This window comes from Desmodus rotundus, chromosome 12 (genome assembly GCF_022682495.2).
Source record: "Desmodus rotundus isolate HL8 chromosome 12, HLdesRot8A.1, whole genome shotgun sequence".
NCBI lineage: Eukaryota > Metazoa > Chordata > Mammalia > Chiroptera > Phyllostomidae > Desmodus > Desmodus rotundus.
In genome coordinates, this window is record NC_071398.1 from 24,604,122 (window position 1) to 24,623,958 (window position 19,837).

At 45.9% G+C, this 19,837-nt stretch overlaps 1 protein-coding gene across 1 annotated transcript in view; it reads right to left on the minus strand.

The window, feature by feature from the left end:
• Window positions 1-288: 288 nt before the first annotated feature.
• CDYL2 (chromodomain Y like 2) overlaps window positions 289-19,837 on the minus strand; it is a 160,820-nt gene continuing 141,271 nt past the window's right edge. The window contains exons 5-7 of the mRNA XM_045191870.2: window positions 14,542-14,752; window positions 12,044-12,187; window positions 289-7,076 (exon numbers count right to left, since the gene is read on the minus strand). Of these exons, the coding sequence (XP_045047805.2) occupies window positions 6,918-7,076; window positions 12,044-12,187; window positions 14,542-14,752 (514 nt within the window). The 3' untranslated portion in view covers window positions 289-6,917. The remainder of the gene's footprint in view (window positions 7,077-12,043; window positions 12,188-14,541; window positions 14,753-19,837) is intronic.

Sequence of the window (19,837 nt, forward strand, 5' to 3'; positions counted from 1 at the left end):
GAAGGAGTGAATGCTTGTTTCAATCTCCTAAAAAATAATCCTGTGCCCCCCATTTCAGAGTCCTCTGGAATCAAGCTGTTGCCACCCAGTGACTATCTGCCTGAATAACTGAAGCCTCAAGCTAGTGGGTGGGCAGGCCTATGCTCCCCAGGAACACACACACAACCTAGAAGCATCAGGTGTCTCAACCCCCTGGAGGCCCCAGAAGCTTTCTCTGTTCAGAAACCACAGACCCTGTTTGTGAATTTCATGCACAGGCTGCAAGGGGGGAACACAGGCAAATGCAGATAAAGTTTCAACCTTTTTATTCAAAGCAGCTTTTCACAATGTATAAATACTGCATATTAGCACACATGAAAATACAACTTCTAAGGCACCCAGAAATGTGTTCATACACGTTACAGGACCATTCACAAAGAGAGTGTACAATTTGCTCTAGACAGTCAGCATTTGATAAATCAGAAGATTATTATCCCCCAGTACTGCACCCAGTCTCAGGAAATATTTACAATGTGGTGAGAAAGGGTCAGCTGTACCTGCGTGATAATTCTATGAAGTACTCATACTTACAAATATTCTGAACTAGTTCAAGACTCTCCCATGACAACCTGGCAAAAGAAAATGAGTAGCCTAATTTGCAAAGGTCTCCTTGGATTTTGGTGTGTGCACTACATCCATGATCAAACCCAAACACTCCTCGGGTGGGCTGGACAAGTTTTTGGTAGCCTGCTTCATTATCAGTTTGGTAATAAGCCTTACCACTAGAATACCACTTCTTCAGCATCAATCACTTCTCAACCAGTCAACGGATCAATGATTTCATCGCGAATGAGAATGGAGCATCAGCTGGTGTGAGAACTGAAGAAGCCTTCTCACGTCAAACAGGAATTGGAATGGGTCGATGTAGAACACGAGGTGGAAATTCAGCGATTACAGGGCAGCTGCTCAGTGTAGACACATCTGAAAAACTCGCACTGGAGGTTGTTATTCAGATGGAGTGGTCTACACTGGTCAGAGAACCTAGAAGAACGCCAGACCTCCACTTTTTGTGATAATGGATAAGGGCTGAGACTGCACAGCAAAAACACCCACCTGAGATAGTTTCCATCTGAGAAACTCATCTTTCAGAGCCTTCTCGAGGTGACAACACATCCCTGTGCATGGCCAGCCAGGGCAGCATGAGGTTGATGGACGTAAGCAGCTTCTTTGTGCCATGAAGCATGCACACCTCTGTCTAGATGTGCTTACAACCTATAAAACTCATGCTTTGTTGAAATAATGAAATTCTTTGGTCCTTGGTTTTATGAAAGGCAATATTTTCACAATCCAGTCAACATGGGCATCAGCAAATGACTTCAAGCTGGGACTAAATGGCACAGGGACAAATTAAATACTAGATGGAAAACTACACCCTCCAAACTCACCTAAGTCGCCTTACTGAGCTCCAGCAGCAGGCCAGGGGTTGTGCTCACAAGGCATGATCAACCATGATGGTGCCAGAGATGAAGCTGAAAACTAGACGTCAGTTGTCCTGACTGCTACATACTGCAAACATTTGAAGCATATTTCCATCCCAAAGGTAGATTATGAACGCTATTCAAGATGTTCCAAATACTTTATCCATACTATAGCCTTGGTCTCAAAATCATCTGGAAAGCCTTGGTAAGGAAAATCAGCTGGTAACTATGGAAGTGTGACCAACTGAAAGGAATCATAATTTTAAGAAAAGTCTAAATTAGGTCTCAAACAGAGTGGGCACCCCACCAATAAGCTCCATCTAAACAGCCCCAGGTGGACTGGCTCAGCCGATGTGTAGTTCTGCATCCAGTCTGCCTCTGCCCTGCTGAACTCGGGTTCAGTATGGCTTAACACACAAATTCACTGATAAGACGCTCAGGACACATGGGAATGCTGATTATGTAACCGAAATCGACTTCAGATTGTCTACACAAGTAAGACTCACATGTAAACTTTATTAACATCTCTCAAGGAATGCTGATCTCAGCCAGGCTGGATGTTTCCAAGTCACCTCTAAGAAACCCGGGGTCAACCACCAAGGTCAGGAGCAGGAAATGTCATTTGTTCAGAACAAATGATGGACCAGCAACCCCCCCTGTGACTGTGTCTAAACCATGTGAATAGTACAAAGGTGGTTCCAGAAAACCTGTCCTTGGTCCATGTGTATGGCCAAAGGCAATCACCAAGGTGCCTTTCTGGCCCCTGCCACCATCAATTCAACCAAACTCTTAAATAAGCCATGACCTACAGACTGCATTGAGTCCACCAGCATGGCTCGCACTGCTTGGAAGAAACAACCCGTATTACCCTTTTTTTTTTTTTTTGCAACAAGCTTAAGGCTCTGTTCACAAACTCCATCAACTGCCACACAGTGAGAATTTATGGGGAGATCTTAAACTACATATGTAGTTGCAAAGGTTGGAAAATTTACTGATCCTAATGGTAAGGCTTATTCACAAATGCAATACATTTTCAAATTATACTTTAAGAAAAAAAATTAACCTGCTCTCTAACAATATAAGAGCATTAGAGTCTAATGGGAAAAAAAAAAAAAAGAAACACATTGGCACCAAACCAGTATGCTATTTTTTTTAAAAAAAAAACAAGTGATATTAATGGAAAAGATTGCCTAAAACGCATATTCTAACTTATCACAGAAATATAAAAGTTTATATTCTGAAAATATATACTGTATTAAAGTCTGTAAGCATTTCAACCAAAATTTGCGGAAATAACTAAGCAACACATATCTACAACAAAAAAATATACATGCAAGACAACCCCCAAATGGTTCCCCTTAAATATCTACAAAGGCAAAGTGTAGATCTTTTAAAGATTATACAAAAACATTTACAGAGAATAAAATAAAATACTTAAGAAATCTCATTTAGAGTCTTAAATACTGTGTATATCAGTGAGAGTGTCTAAACTAATATATACAACAGACCTAAGCATCTGAATACAGAAACACAGAAGAGAAGCAATTCTGCATTTTAAATATTCACTTAGGAAAATTTGAAGATGTTTCCATTTGTTTATCTTTGTTTAAAAAAAAATTTCCACAGAAATTAGACTGTAAAATTGCATGAATGTAACTAAATTTCAAATTTTAAAAAGTTTACAAAATTTTTTCAACCAACAATTAATAATGGGAAATGCAGTTCGGCATTCAGTCAAGGCTATTTTTTTAATGTGGATATTCAGAGATACAGTTGCATTGATCAAAGCCTATTGTGATTATTATTTTGCCATCCTCATACTAAACTTTATATGGAAAACAAACATATTTTCATGCTTCAGAGACATTTCCTAGTTTAATCTAAACCAAACAAGAATAACATCTTAAATCAATTCTCTACTACCTTCTCGTAGCTATCCAATTTCATCCTTAGAGGGTAATTTTTAATGGTTTTTACCCACAGACATTACTCCAAAGCCAGAAGAGACACGTGGGTACATCATCAGCATTGGTCTGTGGCTTCCAAATGGTGAGGAGCTCTGACCACCTTAGCAAGTTCTACAAAAAGCCCTCTTGGAATGGGGCTGTTAATGCAAGTGGATCCACTATAAGACCTGGTGCTAATCCCCAGGGACCCAGCAGGGAGGGGAGGAGAGGTCAAATGTGTGGCTAACAAGATGGCAAGGAGTGGATTGCCTGGAACAGGATGTCAAACTCATTTTCACCGGGGGCCAAGTCAGCCTCGCAGTTGCCTTCAAAGGGTCGAACATAATTTTAGGACTGTACAAATGTAACTACTTCTTAACTGTTAAGCGAGAGCTCGGCACTGCTGCCAGGTAGAAACAAGGTGCTGGGCTGGATAAAACAAGGTGGAGGGCTGGATTTGGCCCACGGGCCTTGTGTTTGCCACCTGTGGCCTAGAAGGTTCCTTGACTAAGGAGGTACCCTTAACTTCCCATCCACAGCTGTGTTTTCAACCCCTCAGGTAATTCTGGGATGGGGCTGCTAAAACCAGGCACAGTTCCTCAAAGACCTGCCCAGGAAGTGACAGACATGGGGTGGGGTGGGGGCAGAGCAGGGTAGAAAGTGAAGAAAGGGTCCGTGGGTAAAGAGGGTGCTGGGGCAGAAGAGAACAAGCAGAAGCCTGAGCCCTATATCCAAAAAGCTATGAGGACAAATCCTGACACCCCACAGGTCTGGTATTTTCCATCCCAACTCAATTTGCTATAAGTCACCTGGATTTCATGTGCACATTATCAAAACAACTGCTCGGAAAGTGAAAAATTCAGAGATTCAATCTACCCTGTAGGTAACAGTTAGCCAACTTCTGCCCAATTTGTGGGGCATCCTTCCTGAACTAACTAAGTGAAAACAATCCAAACACAGACCACCTTTTGAAACACCTGTTAATTTGTAAGCAGAGCCTACAAATTAACAACAGGAACTCCACCTTGGTAATAGTTTCACATTCCTATCTTATCATCAGAGATCCTTGAAATGTTAAGACGTTTGGATTTGTGATATGTCCAAAGCTAAAATATTTCTGGTGCTTTCAACAGGGAACAAGATGGACATTGATTGAAAGGAATTTCCAAACATTCTCTTCCACCTCCAACAAGAATCCTGACTCTACTCCTATGGTAAATGTATCCGCCCCTAGAAGGTAAACAGAAAGCAAGGGTCTCTTTCTTTAGAGGATTTAGCAATGCTGCACAGCTTATCTGCCACAACACACAAGAAGGCGGTTTGTCTAGGGACTTTGGGAAATCGTACATTTGCTTTCTCCAAAGAAGAGACAACATCGAAGTGGATTTGGGCAAGAGCAGGTGTTTCCCTGGAGTAATTCCCCATCGTCTAGGCCTGCAGCCCCTGCAGACCCCACATGGACAAAGAGAAGGGCACACAGGGCTTTAATCTTCCTCTGACTGCATTCAGCCAAGGTGGCTGTCCCCTGCTGGCTCCCCATGGCCAACATGGCCGAGATGGAAGAAGGTAGAAGAAGCCCCATGAGGTCCTGAGGGAAAGTCCAAAGTAGAAAGGCTTTCTACAGAGAGAACCAAGACCATCTTAAGGATTAAGAGTCCAGGTAGACTTCAGATTCGCTGTCTAAAGGACTGTGCGTGTCCTCTGAAACACAAAGCTCAGAACCATGAATCCTTTCTATCTGCCTGGCCCATCGCATCTGGTCACCTTTAAGAGAGAAAAGAGGACCAGAGAGAGAGGTACATGACCAATTGGAGCAATGACCCTCCTTTTCTCAGCCCCTCTCTCCTCCCCCAGCTATGCCCAACTCTCACTGCTCCACCCAACTCTCTCCAAGGAAGGGTCAAGAGACACTGGCGACTAACTCAGGGCAAGGGAAGACGGGCGAGCAAAGGGCCTCTGAGGACACTCAGGGATTGTGACGGCGATGGGAAAACTCTGCTGCTCTGAGAATCTTTCTCTGGGTGCTCTAACCTTGATGTTGACCCTTCTCCTCAACAACCAAAACCAAAACCCTTCGTGCCCCACAGCCAATCCACAGACTTTTGAGTCGATGGTCTAAATTCAGATGCTGGGGTCCCTGTGCAGCCCAGGGGCCCGAGAGCAGGAGACCTCATCCCTGGTTATTGCTTCCTGATGTGAGCAAACACCTAACAAAAAGATAGGTCACCTGAGCTTCAGGACACAGAAAGATTCAGTCCTTCTAATGACAGCCCACCTCCCTGGAAGAGCGGGAATACTTCCCACCTCCCTGGAAAGCCAAACCAGACACAGCTGCCCACATGGACGGAGTGGACTCTGACACCCAAGTTCAGTCATTCACCCCCAAAGAAGAAAGTCTTACTCTGGACAATGTGTAATCCCTGGGGCAAGGCCTATTCCCCACCTCTTCCTGGTGTCACCCAATCAGAGACTGTGGATGTCTCAGTACCATCACGCTGGAGGCCCCTTTACCTCCTTAAAGGCAGCAGAGTGAAGAGAAAGCTTCTCTGCGGTTTCTCCTCAGAACAAATATTCAATTTGAGAACCATTTTACAAGCTGAGGATCTGGTACAAGCTATTCATGGAAATTCTTCCACTTTTCTCTCTCTGAATTTTATTTCTACATGGTTCATTGCTAGAATGCACCAAACAGCACAAACCTCATATAGGATTTGGTCCAGGGTAGTATGAAAATAATATCTGTTTGAACAACAGACATCATAATATATAAACAAAAATAAATAAATTAAATAAGTCTGATTAAAGAAAAAAAAACATTTTCCTAGGAGTTTATGTTTTGCAAAACTAGCTTTACATATAATACACATAAATTATCAGAATTTCCACTTACATTGTTTTAAAAATATATATTTAACAAAACATTCCTAGATGTACAATATCTGGATTTGTAAATCACTCAGTTGGGTTTTAAGACCGAGCCCTCAAAGTCACACAGATTTGCCTCAGAGAGGAGACTGAGGCTGGCTCTACCCGCAGCACTTTGCTCATCAGTCTGGAAATTACCCAAGGTGGATTGTCTCCCGTTACCAGATCTGCACTTAACCAGAGACGATGAGAGCCAAGTCTCCAAATCAGAGGCACTGTGTAGACACAGTCTGAGTCAGAAAAGTAGGGAAACTGGTCTTGCCCTCCCCTGGACCGGGATGGCGCATTTCAGCAAGTGGGAACAGAACAGTGCCTGGAAGAGGCCTGGGAAGATATAGCCCTCAATAGCTCTGTAGCCAGTTGGGGTAGGGATATGGGGGAGGCCAAGTGTGCTGCAGTTTCCATCTGTTACACAAAATCAAACCAATGAAGAACAACCAAAGAAGACAAGGAAATGAACACACCCTAGGTATAAAGACACCTTGACAAACTCCTTGGCCGGGCTTACAGTGGGCTCCGATTTCTGAAACCCAGGGCAAAGCTGGAGTTCAGGTGCCCTTGATCATTGGGGCAAATGAGACAGGGCCCTTCAGACTTCGTAAATTTTGTCCTGCAGGTAGCTGAACAGGGAATCCAGGCCTTTGGAGGAACTCCAGAGTTGCTTCAGCATGACGCATTCTTTCTCATTTACATCTTCAAGCACTGATTTCAGGAAGCTCCGAACAAGGCATTTTGACTCCTCCAATACCTGAAGGGAAATGCACAAGTCTGGTTAGCTGGGCACCAAGGACTCTGCTCCAGAAGAACGTACTTGGCCTATGTGGCACTGGTTAACCTTGCAATGTCCAAAGCCAGAGGAGGCTGGCTACTGTAGTCTGGGGCTTCCTAGGCCCATGTCCCCAGCAATGCCAGGATGGATTCCAGGCATGCCATGAGGTTGAACCCAGTCCCTGGGATGGCTGAGTGGGACCCACATCACCCCCGACTGCAAGAGCTTTGTCTTTTACCCAAGGGTGACATAAACTCTGTATCATTTTCTATGAGTATCGTGAAAAAGTTTAGGTAATGCTACTTTCACCTCCCTGTGCTTCATTTTCATTATCTGTGAAGTAGGAGTAATGATACCGAAGGCAAGGATGGCTGGGATCACAGAGTAAGATAATGAATGAACTAATGATTGTCCAAGCATCCATATGAGCTACCCCAACAGCAATGCCTCTCCTTCAAGCTTAGTAGTAAGAGCAGTAGTAATAATAGTAGCATAACAGTCATTGTAATAATGAGTAATAATAATTACAATGATTGCAGCAATGAGTGATAATAGTGAGAGTAACAATAATGGTAATGCTATAGTATTACAGAAGTAATAATAGTAATGTTATTAAAGGAGTAATAATAGTGATAACATTAGTAATATAGTAGTGATAATGGTGATGATGCTAATAATACTATAGCATTATAGCAGTAATTATACCATTAATAGTAGTGATATTATTACAGGAGGAGTAGTAATGTTAGTAATATAGTAGTGACAGTGGTAACAATACTAATAATAGTATAGTAGTATAGCAGGAATTATACCAGTAATATTAGCAATGCAGTGGTAATCACAGTAATAATAATCATAGTAATGAATAATAACAATTGTAGTGATCCTAGTAATAATAACAATGCCACTACGATCACCATTAAGCAATAAGGTCTATGAGAAGTACTTTTCCTGCTTATGATAACTCCATGAATAGGCAGCCTCCACATTACAAAGGAAGGACCTACACTCAGTAAAGTAAAGTTGCCCACAGCTGACTGACAGATGTTGCCTGCGAACATCTGGCTGATTCTAACAGGCTGCCCTGCTGCCTCACTCTGGCAGAGGCGCTGCGGGGAAGTGCAGCACCCAAGCATCCTTCCACCATCCCCTGCTGATGTCAAAGCTTCAGTTTACATTCTCCCAATGCATGTTCAAACAGAAAAAAGCAAGACAAGAGCTCCCTTGCTCAAGCAGGCTAGAAAGAGGCAGTGATCTTATTCTTCAGCTTGGGCTGAAGGCTAACAGGTGGTGAGAATGGGCTGGAACACCAAGACTGCCTCTTTCCACCCAAGAATTCCTTTCTTGGGCAAATCAACCCAAAGTTCCTGAATTCATAACTGTTGATGGGAGAGATTTTCTTGCCATATTATTTTAACAGCTGGTTTCACCTGAAAATCTCCATTGCCCAAAGACCAAGCTCCTCAGTGGAGCTCTGAGGCCCTCCCCCTACCTCCCTTTTCACTTTGTCCCTGTGCCCCTGTTTACACCACCATGAGTTGCTGCCTAACCTCCCTATGGGTCTTCGGACTTGTGCTCTAACCCATACCGTCATTTGTGGATGGCCTGATGTTGTATACAGAAAACCCTGAAGACCCCACCAAAAACTGTTAGAACTAACCAATGAATTCAGTTAAGTTGCAGAATACAAAATTAATATTCAGAAATAGGTTGCATTTCTGTACATTAGAAAACAATCTCATTTATAATTGCATCAAAAATAAAATATGTAAGAATAAATTTAACCAAGGAGATTAAACACCTTTATTCTGAAAACTGTAAGACACTGATGAAAGAAACTGGAGAAGACACAAATAAATGGAAGGACACACCATGCTAGTGAAATGCAAGGATTAATATTGTTAAAAGGCCCATAATGCCCAAAGCAATCTACAGATTTAATGCAATCCCTATAAAAACACCAATGACATTTTTTACAGAACTAGAACAATAATCTGAAACTTTATACAGACTCACAGAAGAGCCCAAATTGCCAAAGCAATCTGGAGAAATAAGAACAAAGTGGAAGGCATCATGCTCCCTGATTTCAAACTACACTACAAAGCTATAGTAGTCAAACAGTATAGCACTGGCAGAAAAGCAAACAGATCAATGGAACAGAACAAAGAGGCAGAAATAGGCACACAATTATATGGTTAATTACTCTACAGCAAGGGAGGCAAGTATATAATGGGGAAATGGCAGTCTCTTCAATAAATGGTTTTGGGAAAACTAGATCAATACATGCAAAAAAAAAAAAAAGAACACGAATGAACCGCTTTCTTCCACCATATACAAAAATAAACTCAATACCACAAAACACCTAGAAGAAAACATAGGTAGTAAACTCTTTGACATCAGTCTTAGAGATTTTTTTTGGATAAGTCTTCCTGAGCAAAGACAACAAAAGCAAAAGCAAACAGATGAAACTACATCAAACTAAAAAGCTTTTGCACAGTGAAGGAAACCATCAACAAAACGAAAAGACAACTAGTGAATAGGAGGAGATATTTATAAATGATACATCTGATAAGGGCTTAATATTCAAAATATATGAAGAACTCAAACAGCTTAACATCCCCCCCCAAAACAAACAATCCAATTAAAAAGGGGCAGAGGACCCAAAGAGACATTTCTCTAAAGAGGACCTACAGATGGCCAAACGACATGTGAAAAGATGCTCAACGTCACTAATTATCAGAGAAACATGAATAAAAACCACAAGATATAACTTCACACCAGTCAGAATGGCTTTTCTCAAAAAGTGAACCATCAAGTCTTGGTGAGAATGTGGTGAAATGGGAACCCTCATGCGTTGTTGGTTGGATTATAAATTAGTGCAGCCACTATGGAAAACAGTATGGAGAATCCTCCAAAAAATTAAATACAGAACTACTATACAACCCAGCAATTCCACATTTGGGCATCTATTCAAAGAAAAGAAAACACTAATTCAGAAAGATATATGTAGCCCTATGTTCACTGCAGCATTATTTAAAACAGCCAAGATATGAAAGCAACCTAGGTTTTCATCAATTGATGAATGGATAACGAAGATGATGTACACACACACACACACACACACACACGGAATATTATTCAGCAATAAAAAGAATAAAATCTTACCATTTGCAAGAACACATGTGGACATAGAGGGGTATCTACGCTAAGTGGAATCTAAACAAAATGAACAAACAACACAGACACTGACTCACAGACACAGAGAACAGACTGACGGCTGCCGGAGGGGAGGGGCTTGGGGGGCTGGGCTGAAACTGTGAAGGGATTAAGAAGTACAGACTGGTAGTCACAAACTAGTCACAGAGACGTGAAGTACAGCATAGAAAATACAGCCAACAGACCTGTAATAGCTGTGTGTCGTGCCAGCTGGCACCCGAATTATCAGGGGAATCACTTCAAAAATTACATAAATGTCTAATCACTATGCTGTACACCTAAAACTAATATAAAATAACACTGAATGTCAACTTTAATTGAAAAATAAAGACAGTATAAAACCCAAAGGACAAACAAAACAAAACAGCAACGGACTCACAGGTACAAAGAACAGACTGACGGCTGCCAGAGGGGAGGGGAAGGGAGGTGGGTGAGAAAGCTGAAGGGGACTAAGAGGTAAAACTTCCGGTTATAAAGTAAACAAGTCGGGGGGTGTCGTGTGTCGTGCAGAGAATAAGCAATAATGTTGTAGTAACTTCGCATGTGGACGGACAGGTACTGGACTCACTGTGATGATCACATCGTAAGGTGTATAAATGAGGAATCACTACACTGGACACCCGAAACTACTACAATATTGTAGGTCAAACATATTTTAATAAGAAAATATTTTTTTTAATTTCTGCCTGCCTGTGAAGCTGCCTCTAGGGTCACCCACTATCCCCACTTGCCCAGGGCCAGGGGGTTTCCTGGGAATACGGGACTTTTTGGTGCTAAAACCAGGAGAGTCCCAGGCAAATGGGGATGAGTTGGTCACTGGAATCACTGGGAAGATTAAAAGGGAATCCACACAGACTCCATAATAACTGTTTATCAGCGATACAGGACCATCCCCACCCATCATCATCAATGGTACAGTTAGGCTTCCAGGGAGCAGCACTTCCATACAGTCCATGCTCAGAAGAGGCTGATGAGTCGAATCAGGAGAGGCACAACGGCTGGCTGGGGGTTCAGGATAGATAAGGAGAAGGAAGGGAGGGCACAGGCCTGGCCCCATAAACTCAGCACAGAAAGAGTCCCCCAGCTTTATTCTACCAAAGCACTTTTCTCATTTCCTCAGCTGGCCCTGGGGTTGCAGGAGTGGCCTCCTCTCCGCCTTTCAACAGGACATTTCCATACTGTGCATGGAGTGCCTTTTATGAGATAAAATCGACACTTAATTAAAAGTCGGTGCCTCTGAGGCGGTGTCATTTATTTATCTATTTTTCAGTGTGTCTTCAGAGCCAAACAGTGATGTTTAAATGTGCCAAGTGCTCAGTGAACAGGAGAAATACAAGGACAGTGTGGGCTGCCTTCTCGTGTCTCCTGCCTGGCTTAATACACTTTGCTCTTATTTGCCTTCGCTTCTTGTTTCTTTGAAAACTATAGATGTTTTGTGTTTTGGGGGTGTTGAGCACTTTCCTTCAAGGCAGTGCATTCTTCCCCAGAGTACAAATCTCTTCTGTGAGGTTATTCAGCTGGAGATGATGGAGAATACCTAATAATGCTGACCATCTCCCACTGGATTTAAGCTCTCAACATGGAGATAAGGCACCTGTTAAATCACACAGGGCCTCTCAAATACTCCGTGCATGGCCTTTGGCAAGTCAGTTAGTCCCTGTCAGCCTCATTGCCCTCACTTACAAATGGGGCTATTGCAACGACAAGCACAAAAAGACACAAGAACTCACCAATGCACTGCAGGACGCCATCTCCTTGACCCGCAACATGACCTCCTGGCTGAACGTGGTTGGCCAGAAGACCTGGGACACCAGCCCTCTGCTGCATGCCTCCTGGGCAGTGAGCTTCCGCCCACAGAAGAGCATCTCATTGGCCTGAAAAAGCAAAGGCAGGGGAAGGCTGAGAGCCCGGAGCACCTCTCACATCGGTTGCAACGCCTGGGCTTGCTGTGTTTAAGCATAACTGGGGTCCAATAAGCTTTGGGAACTATAAGCAAATATCTGTGTCTATGTGCATCTTTCTGAGCAGAGGGTCCAAAGCTTTAATTAAATTCCCAAAAGAAGCCACGTATCTACCGCGGCTTCATCTACCCAATACCCTAGCCTTCCCCACCACCTCCACGTCTGGCAGCAGACCCACGGGAGTGGGCATGCATTCAGGCTGTGTGCCTTTCCATGCTGTGTGACGTCTGGCCCAGGGTTGGACAGATGACCTACCCTACATAAGAAAGCTCTCTGTTAGGTAGGAAGAATCTTTCTACCTCACTGGTTGCAGGCTAAAGTCAGGGAGCCCAGGGTCATCCACTGCTGTGTCCCCACTCTGGGGACAAGCAGGTCCAGAAAGAAGGAAGGAATGGAGAACAAGAGTACTGACAGTTCTTGAATTCCTGGACTCATCATCCTCAAGGGACATTCCACTTCTGCACTTGTCAGTTAAGGAAATCATTATTCTCCCCAGACCCTTAAGTCAAAGCATTTCCATCACCAGCAGCCAGAAAGATCTTGCATAACCCCGTAACAGCAAGAGAGAGGAACGTCTCACCCGGCGGCCCAGGGCTGTGCACAGGCACTACCCAGTCTTGAAAGGTAGAAAATGCCCCCCTCTTTCTGAGGGTTCCTCTGCATCCCGCTCCCCAGAGAATTTCCTTTTGCTTTGAAGTTCACAGCTGTCACACACGTTCTGGGAGGACCTACATGGAGAAGGTCCTAGGTCCAGACAGAGCACAGTGCTGTCACCTTTGAAACTTACCAACAGGCATAATGGTCATGGCCATGTGACAGGGTCCTTATCTCTTTCAGGATGAGTACCTGCCTCCTTCACAGGGCAGACAACCCCTTCCTTAACCTGCCATCTGCCTGCCCTTGGCGGATGCTCTCCAGCTCTCAGATCGACGCTGAAACACCCAGCTCTCTGAGCCTCTGTATCTACTCGCAGCTTCCCCCTTTGTTCTGGTTGTCGCTGATGGGTCATGATGACCCAAAGGACAATCTTTTGTGCCAGAGTAGGAAAATTGATCAGGTCGGTCATAGCCCACAGCATGCATTTGATGAGAGGTTAGAAGACTAACGTATATGTCATTATACTAATTTAGAAACACTTCGGTCTCGAGAGAAATGAAAGGAAGGAACTCAGTAGAAGGAGCCAAACAGGACACAGTCCGCAAGAACTTGTCTCAATCAGCACATTCTTGGAGTTTCAGAAATGATTGAAATGAAAGACAGAAAGAGATAAGACTGTACAATGTTAACACTTTCGTGACCACAGAGCATGGGGAGGACCTGGAGTGGCACCAAAGTCAGGCAGAGCACAGTGGCTGAGATCAAAAGGGGAACTGCTTCCTGGGCTCCCTGCCTGCCTCATTTTTCTGCCACCAGTGAGGCTGAGCAGCCTAAAGCAGCCCCGAGTGAGTTGCTGAATCTGAATGGCCTTATCTGTCCCCCTGGAGGTCCTGCTGCACAGACGTGGTGCTGGAGGATGTGAGAGCTGAGGATAACCTCCGCTGGTGTTAGTTGCTATTCCTACCATGAGCCACCATCAGAGACAGGCAGCACACACAGAAGCGGTGGGATGGGGCTCCCATCCTTCCACAAGGTGCCGCTGCGGGGAGCCTCCTCTAACCTGCTCCCTGTGGGGTTTGGCCCTGGCATCTGCATCATGATTCTTTGGTAGTTTTCTGGGGTCCTCCAGGACCACCAGCATCTATAGGCAGAAAGCTCCCAGCAGCCCTGGGGAGCAGCTGGCAAACAGCCCTGAGTAGACCCTGGCAAAGCCTGCACCGCATCGAAGCCACCTCAGAATGCCACCTCACAGACCTACACCAACCACACTCACTGCGCCCTCCCAGGTCCTGGCGGCGCTAATCTCAGACTCACTCATCAGAGGCGGGTTCTATTTGATAGCACATTGGCTCAGAGCACAGATTCTGTGTTCACATTCCAAAATTTCCATGACCACTGTGTGACCTTAGACAACTCACTTAACCTCTCTGATTCTCAGTCTCCACATCTGTCAAGAGGGGATAACAGCAGTCCTACCTTACAGGGCTGTGGTGAGGATGAACTGAATTAATGGCTGTCAAACACTGGCCCCAGTGAGTGCTTTCTGAGCTGTTAGGACTCACCCCTGCCCAGACTTGCTTCTGGCCACTAGTGCAGAATCTGACCATAGCCCACAAAGGATTCTAGGACTTTGCTCGAACGCCGCTTTGCCTGCTTACAAGGAGGCTTACCAGCGCGACACCCAGGATCTGGGGGAAGGTGTAGGAGGAGCAGCCGGCAGGCGTGAGGCGGATGGTGGCATAGGGGGTCTGAAACCAGGCCTTCTCGCTGGCCCACACGATGTCGCAGAGGGGCAGGATGGAGGCGCCCAGGCCCAGCGCGGGCCCGTTGATCGCCACCACGATGGGCTTCTTAAACTGGATAAAGGCCTTCACAAAGTCCCTGGGGAAAAGAGAAGATCCTCTTTAACAGGTGGCCAGGCCCAAGGAGACCATTTGACGCCCTTGATGGCACTGAGGCTGAAAGAAGCTTCCCCAGGTGCTGTGGGGCACCTACAGATCCTCAGAGAAGAGTGGGTGCCAGGCAAGGGTCTCATTCTCCCAGACGCTGGGCCACTGAGCTGCCAGCATGGGCCTGGCACCCTCAGAGGTTGGTGCCACATTTTCAGAAGGGACTTAATGAGGTGACCACATGTCCAGCCCCAGGTCATGCCCATTGTGCCAACACTGCCCCAGTCCCCCGCTCCCTAGATATTAACAAACTGTATACACCCCACAAAGACAACCTGAACGTTGAGATTCAGAAACAGAGCCGGAACTAGAACCGAAAGGAGGGTGTTACAAAGCGGCATATTGGAACTCAAGGAGTGAAGGAATGTCCCAACAGCACTGGCCGAAGGCGAGGTGGGTGGCTTCAGGAGGTAGAAATTCTTCATTCTTGGGAATAATATGGGCTCAATGGTAACTCTGGGTGAGAATTCAAGCTTCCAAGGGTGGGCACAGGGCGGGGATTAACGCCATCTAAGATTTCTTTCAAAACCAGGATTGTCTGATTCGGCTTCACCTAAAGGGATGACGGGTCCTCAAGGGTGGTTCCGAAATGCTGACAAGGGTCTCTGTGTTTGAGTGACTCTGACCAACACTGGGGAATGCTGGGCTTCCCTGGGGACACGGGCATCTGGAACCATGGCTACAGGATTAGGCAATATTTTATCTCCCCGACCTTCTGCACTGGGCAAGGTTACAGCCTGCATCCTTATCTATTATGCAGAGCCACCCAAAATAACCTCTACTTCCTTTACCTTTCATGCTTTTTGCCTCCCCACTACTTGCTATTTAAGACCTATACAATTTTAATACTCATCTGGACATGGAGGAAGACCCCAGATGTCTAGGAAAGCTCACACCCTTCATTATCCTTAGGTGATAGACTGGAACCTACTGAGAACTCACAAGAATAAAATGCAAACTCCAGCCTCTGCTTACCTCTCCAGGCTTATCTCGTGTCTCACGCACCCCTGCTCTCTGTGCATAAGCTGCGCGGACCTTCTGAGAGTTCTTGGAAATAACTATTATTATAATTTGCAGTTATCCTAATCGCTTCCTTGTTTATTTGTGTTTGAATTCTCCTCCTCTACGGCTTCTTAAGAAAACCCATAGGTCTGCCTTGTGCATTGCTTGGTCTCTATACATATCGCAATTAACACTCAGTCAATAGCTGTTGAATAGATACAGGATTCTCCCAGAATAAGAGCAAAGACTGCAGATGTGTGTCAGTGACATACTATTTCTTCACCAGGCCTGATCCCTCCTTCTCCTCTTCCTGAGTCTACTGCCAGAACACATTTCTCAGCCTCCCTTGCAACTGGCTGTGGCCAAGTAACCAAGTGCCAGCCAATGGAATGTGAGTGGAAACCACATACACACTTCCAGGACTGGTGCCATGGCAACCTCCTACCATGTGGCCCTCCCGGCCCATTCATGGCAATCTCAGAAGACATTTGTTGAGCCACAAGATAGAGGGGATCTGGGTTCCTGAGTCACCACTTGGAGGACAGCCATGGGCTGATGAATTACATCTGTTTTAGGTTCACACATGCTAGAAGTAAATTTCTATCACAACTGAGCCATGATACGTACTTGAGGTTTATTTGTTACAGCAGCTAATAACTAACTAATACAAATGTCAAACTGGTTCATCCCTTGTCAATGGTTACCGTTCCCCCCAATTCTTATCAAAATATGTGGGTATCATGGTGATATGGTGTGACTGAATTCAATTGTGAGAAGACTTCTTAATTCCACTGGGGTTGAGGTGACTTAATGACCAGTATGTCTTCATGAAATTACACCCCTTGACCCAGACTTGAGGCATCACATTTCCTGACTCCCATGTGACTCTTTGAGTAGATGACGGAGTTATTGCAGCCACTGCTGGCCCCCCTGCAGCTGACCCCAAAAGGATACTGCTGCGAAGCAGGAGTGCTGGCACCATGGCCCTCTCATACTGGTGCTCCAGGCCCATTTCCTGGCTTGACTGATGGCCTCAGTCACTGGTTTTAACAAGTGCTTTTACCAAATGCAATTTGGAGTCTATAGGGACATGGAGCTTCTTTGCAGGACTCCTCAGAACCACACAGGGTTCAGGTGCTTTTTGACAGACATTCCATTCCTAAAGACCCTCACTCAGGAAAGGACACTGGATCTCAGAGTGAGAAGGACTTCGAGTCATTGAACCAAATCTTCCACTTGGTACAGAATTCCCCCTACCAGCATCCCGAAAATGTAATCTCTGGCCTCTGTTGGACATTTTCAATAAAGAGGGTCCCTTCCTACCCAGACGCCATCCTGTTGTGACCTCCTGTGGGCCTCTCTGACACTCACATTCACTCTGCTGTCATCCATGGGACTGTCCTTCAGGAATTTACCTCAGCCCTCATGACCTTCTGAAAGCTTCCCCTTCCAGACCCCAGAGCCTTTCACTCTGTGGTTTCCAACCTGAGCTCTGTACAGTGGCAACAAGGAACCTGGAAGAGGGCTAAGGGGACTAAGTGCGCAAGGACCCAACCCTCCCCCTGCTCCAGCAGTCCAAGCAGTTCATTTCCTTGGTATAAAAAGATGATGCACAGACCATGTCCCCATCCTTTTCCTCTCACCTCGAGCAGATCTCTATCACAAGGCCCCAGAGGATGTAGAAGCCAGATAGCAAACAGGATATTGCATTACAGACACTGCTGCTCAGATATCTGATCCTGACTCCGGTGGTGGCGCTGCACTGGGGCGATGGCTCCCCTCTCCTCCCGCAGCCAAGTGCGCCATGCTGACCCCAGCCCCTGATGCTTCCTCCACTCAGCCTGGGTCCTGAGGCTTCTGACTGCCAGAGCTGCTGGACTATATTCTGATGCTCAGAAGGACCAGGAACTTTGGGGTCTGAAAGACTTGGGGTCAAGTCTCAAATCTGCCCCTAACGAGGGGTGAGATCTTAGATTAGTTACAGTCTCTGCAGCCTCATTTTCCCCCTTGGAAAATGGGGAAGCCAGCAGCATGCCCCCACAGGCCACCTGAGAATGACATGAGACAGTCCACCCAGGGCACCAGCACAGCGCCTGACACAGGGGAGCCTGCGAGCACTGCTAGCAGAGTGGACACAGCTTTCATTCCACTTTGAGTGGCCTGTGAGCCACTCTCCTGGCTAAAGGAGAAGCAAAATTTTGTTCATTGGGGTGTCTGGATTTCACCAGGAGCAACTGGCATTTCTTTTGTGACCCAGCTATTCATTCCTTTTAACCAGAGGCCTCCCACTGCCAAAGTTCAGAGCCAAGTCAGCTGGTGCAGGGTCTGTGAGCATCAGATACACGCAGTAATGGTCATCCTGGTGCCCCAGAGGGGTACTATAGGAGCCCACTCCTTTGTCCGACCCAGGCTTAGCTAAAATTTATATCTGGGAGTAACATGAAAATAATTCTTTACATCTAAGTACGTATGTGCCAATAACAGGCCAAGTATTCCACGTGAGTTATCTGATTGCTCTTTGTCCTAGCAACCTGCCAACAGGCCTTCACATCACCTGTGAGGAGTTCAGGTGAGGGCAGCCTCTCCTTTAGGATGGGGCAGACAGCTTTGTTTAGGTCCTGGAGAGAGACTTCTGCTGAATGAGTCATCTGAGCTCTTCCCACACCTTCTAGTAAATTTAACAAACATCTGCACAGTGGACACAGTGTACCAGGTCACACGTGTACATGCTTTCTTTAGGAAATGATGAGGGTGAGGGTGGAGCGGGAGTGGTGGCCAGTGGCTGTGTGGTGTGCTCGGATCCTGGAGGTCAGCCCAGCAGAGAGCATGCACATCCCAAGAGAAGTGCGAGGGATATCAGTAGGTTATAAGGTTCTGTGGGTAAACTATGTTTCGGCCACGCTCAATATTTAACAAACTCCTTTCCCAAGAAACTCCTCAGACTGTAAATATGTCAATATGCCTGGAAAATCTGCATGGACGAGGACAGAACTTCCGGCATGGCCCAAACTTAGTTATCGACAGTGCCCTTTGCTCATGATGCCTCCCTGGAAATCGGCAGAATGTTCTCTGGGAAATGCTTCTCTACTACATGGGGTCCCAAACCCTGGAGTTGTGGCTGCTGGAGGGAACACTGCAAAGTTGGTACAGCGAGGGCCTCCCTATGTTTGGTGATGATGAACAAGCCACGGTCACTGTCTGACCCACTGGCATGCTGCTCTACAAGGCCATACAGTCTGCATCCCATCCATCCTCACTTAAAGCTCCTCACCCTCTCTTGTCCCTTCTATCACCTTCCTCTTCTTCCTCTTCTCTTACAGCCACCTTTCTTCTCTTGCACAAAAATAAGGACCTCAACCCTGGCTGCATATTTGAACAATGGAGGAAACTTTAAAACCAAAGATGTGCCAGCCCCACCCCATGCTCATTAGTTCGGAATCTCCTGGGAGTGCTGCCAAGCAGCTGGGTTTTGAAAAGCTCCCTGGGCAGTCTCTGTGCTGCTAGGGCTGAAGCCAGTGGTCGAGGGGACACCCCCGTTCCCCGCCCTCCCATGTCCCAGGCAGCTCAGGCACTACAAGCTTCTGCTCCCTTTGAAGCATCTGGAAGAATTCCCTTGGTCATCTCTCCCTCCGCTCTGCTAAGAGAAACTCACCTTCCCGACGAGATGGCAAATGTCTGAATTCCACAGGCCGCGTTTCTCCAGAGGTGAGCATCCCCTCAAATTTGGGACCTCTGGAAATCCAGCTAGTGCCTCCACAGAAATTCAGAAACCAGCCGAAGGCTAGAGCCAAGGTGTTCCTCAGCTGCAGAGATGGGCCCCCATCTCTGATGGTCCCGTAAACAAGGAAGGAAGTTTACTGGGGACCCTGCTGCTCCTGCCGCCATGTGACAAAGCAGCTGAGTCAGAGCAGAGAACAAGCACTGTGGACATGGCCAGGGCTCTCTGCAACCAGGGCGCCCAAGAGCTGCATGAAGCCCCAAATAGGGATGCCTTTTCCACTAACAGTGTTCGGGC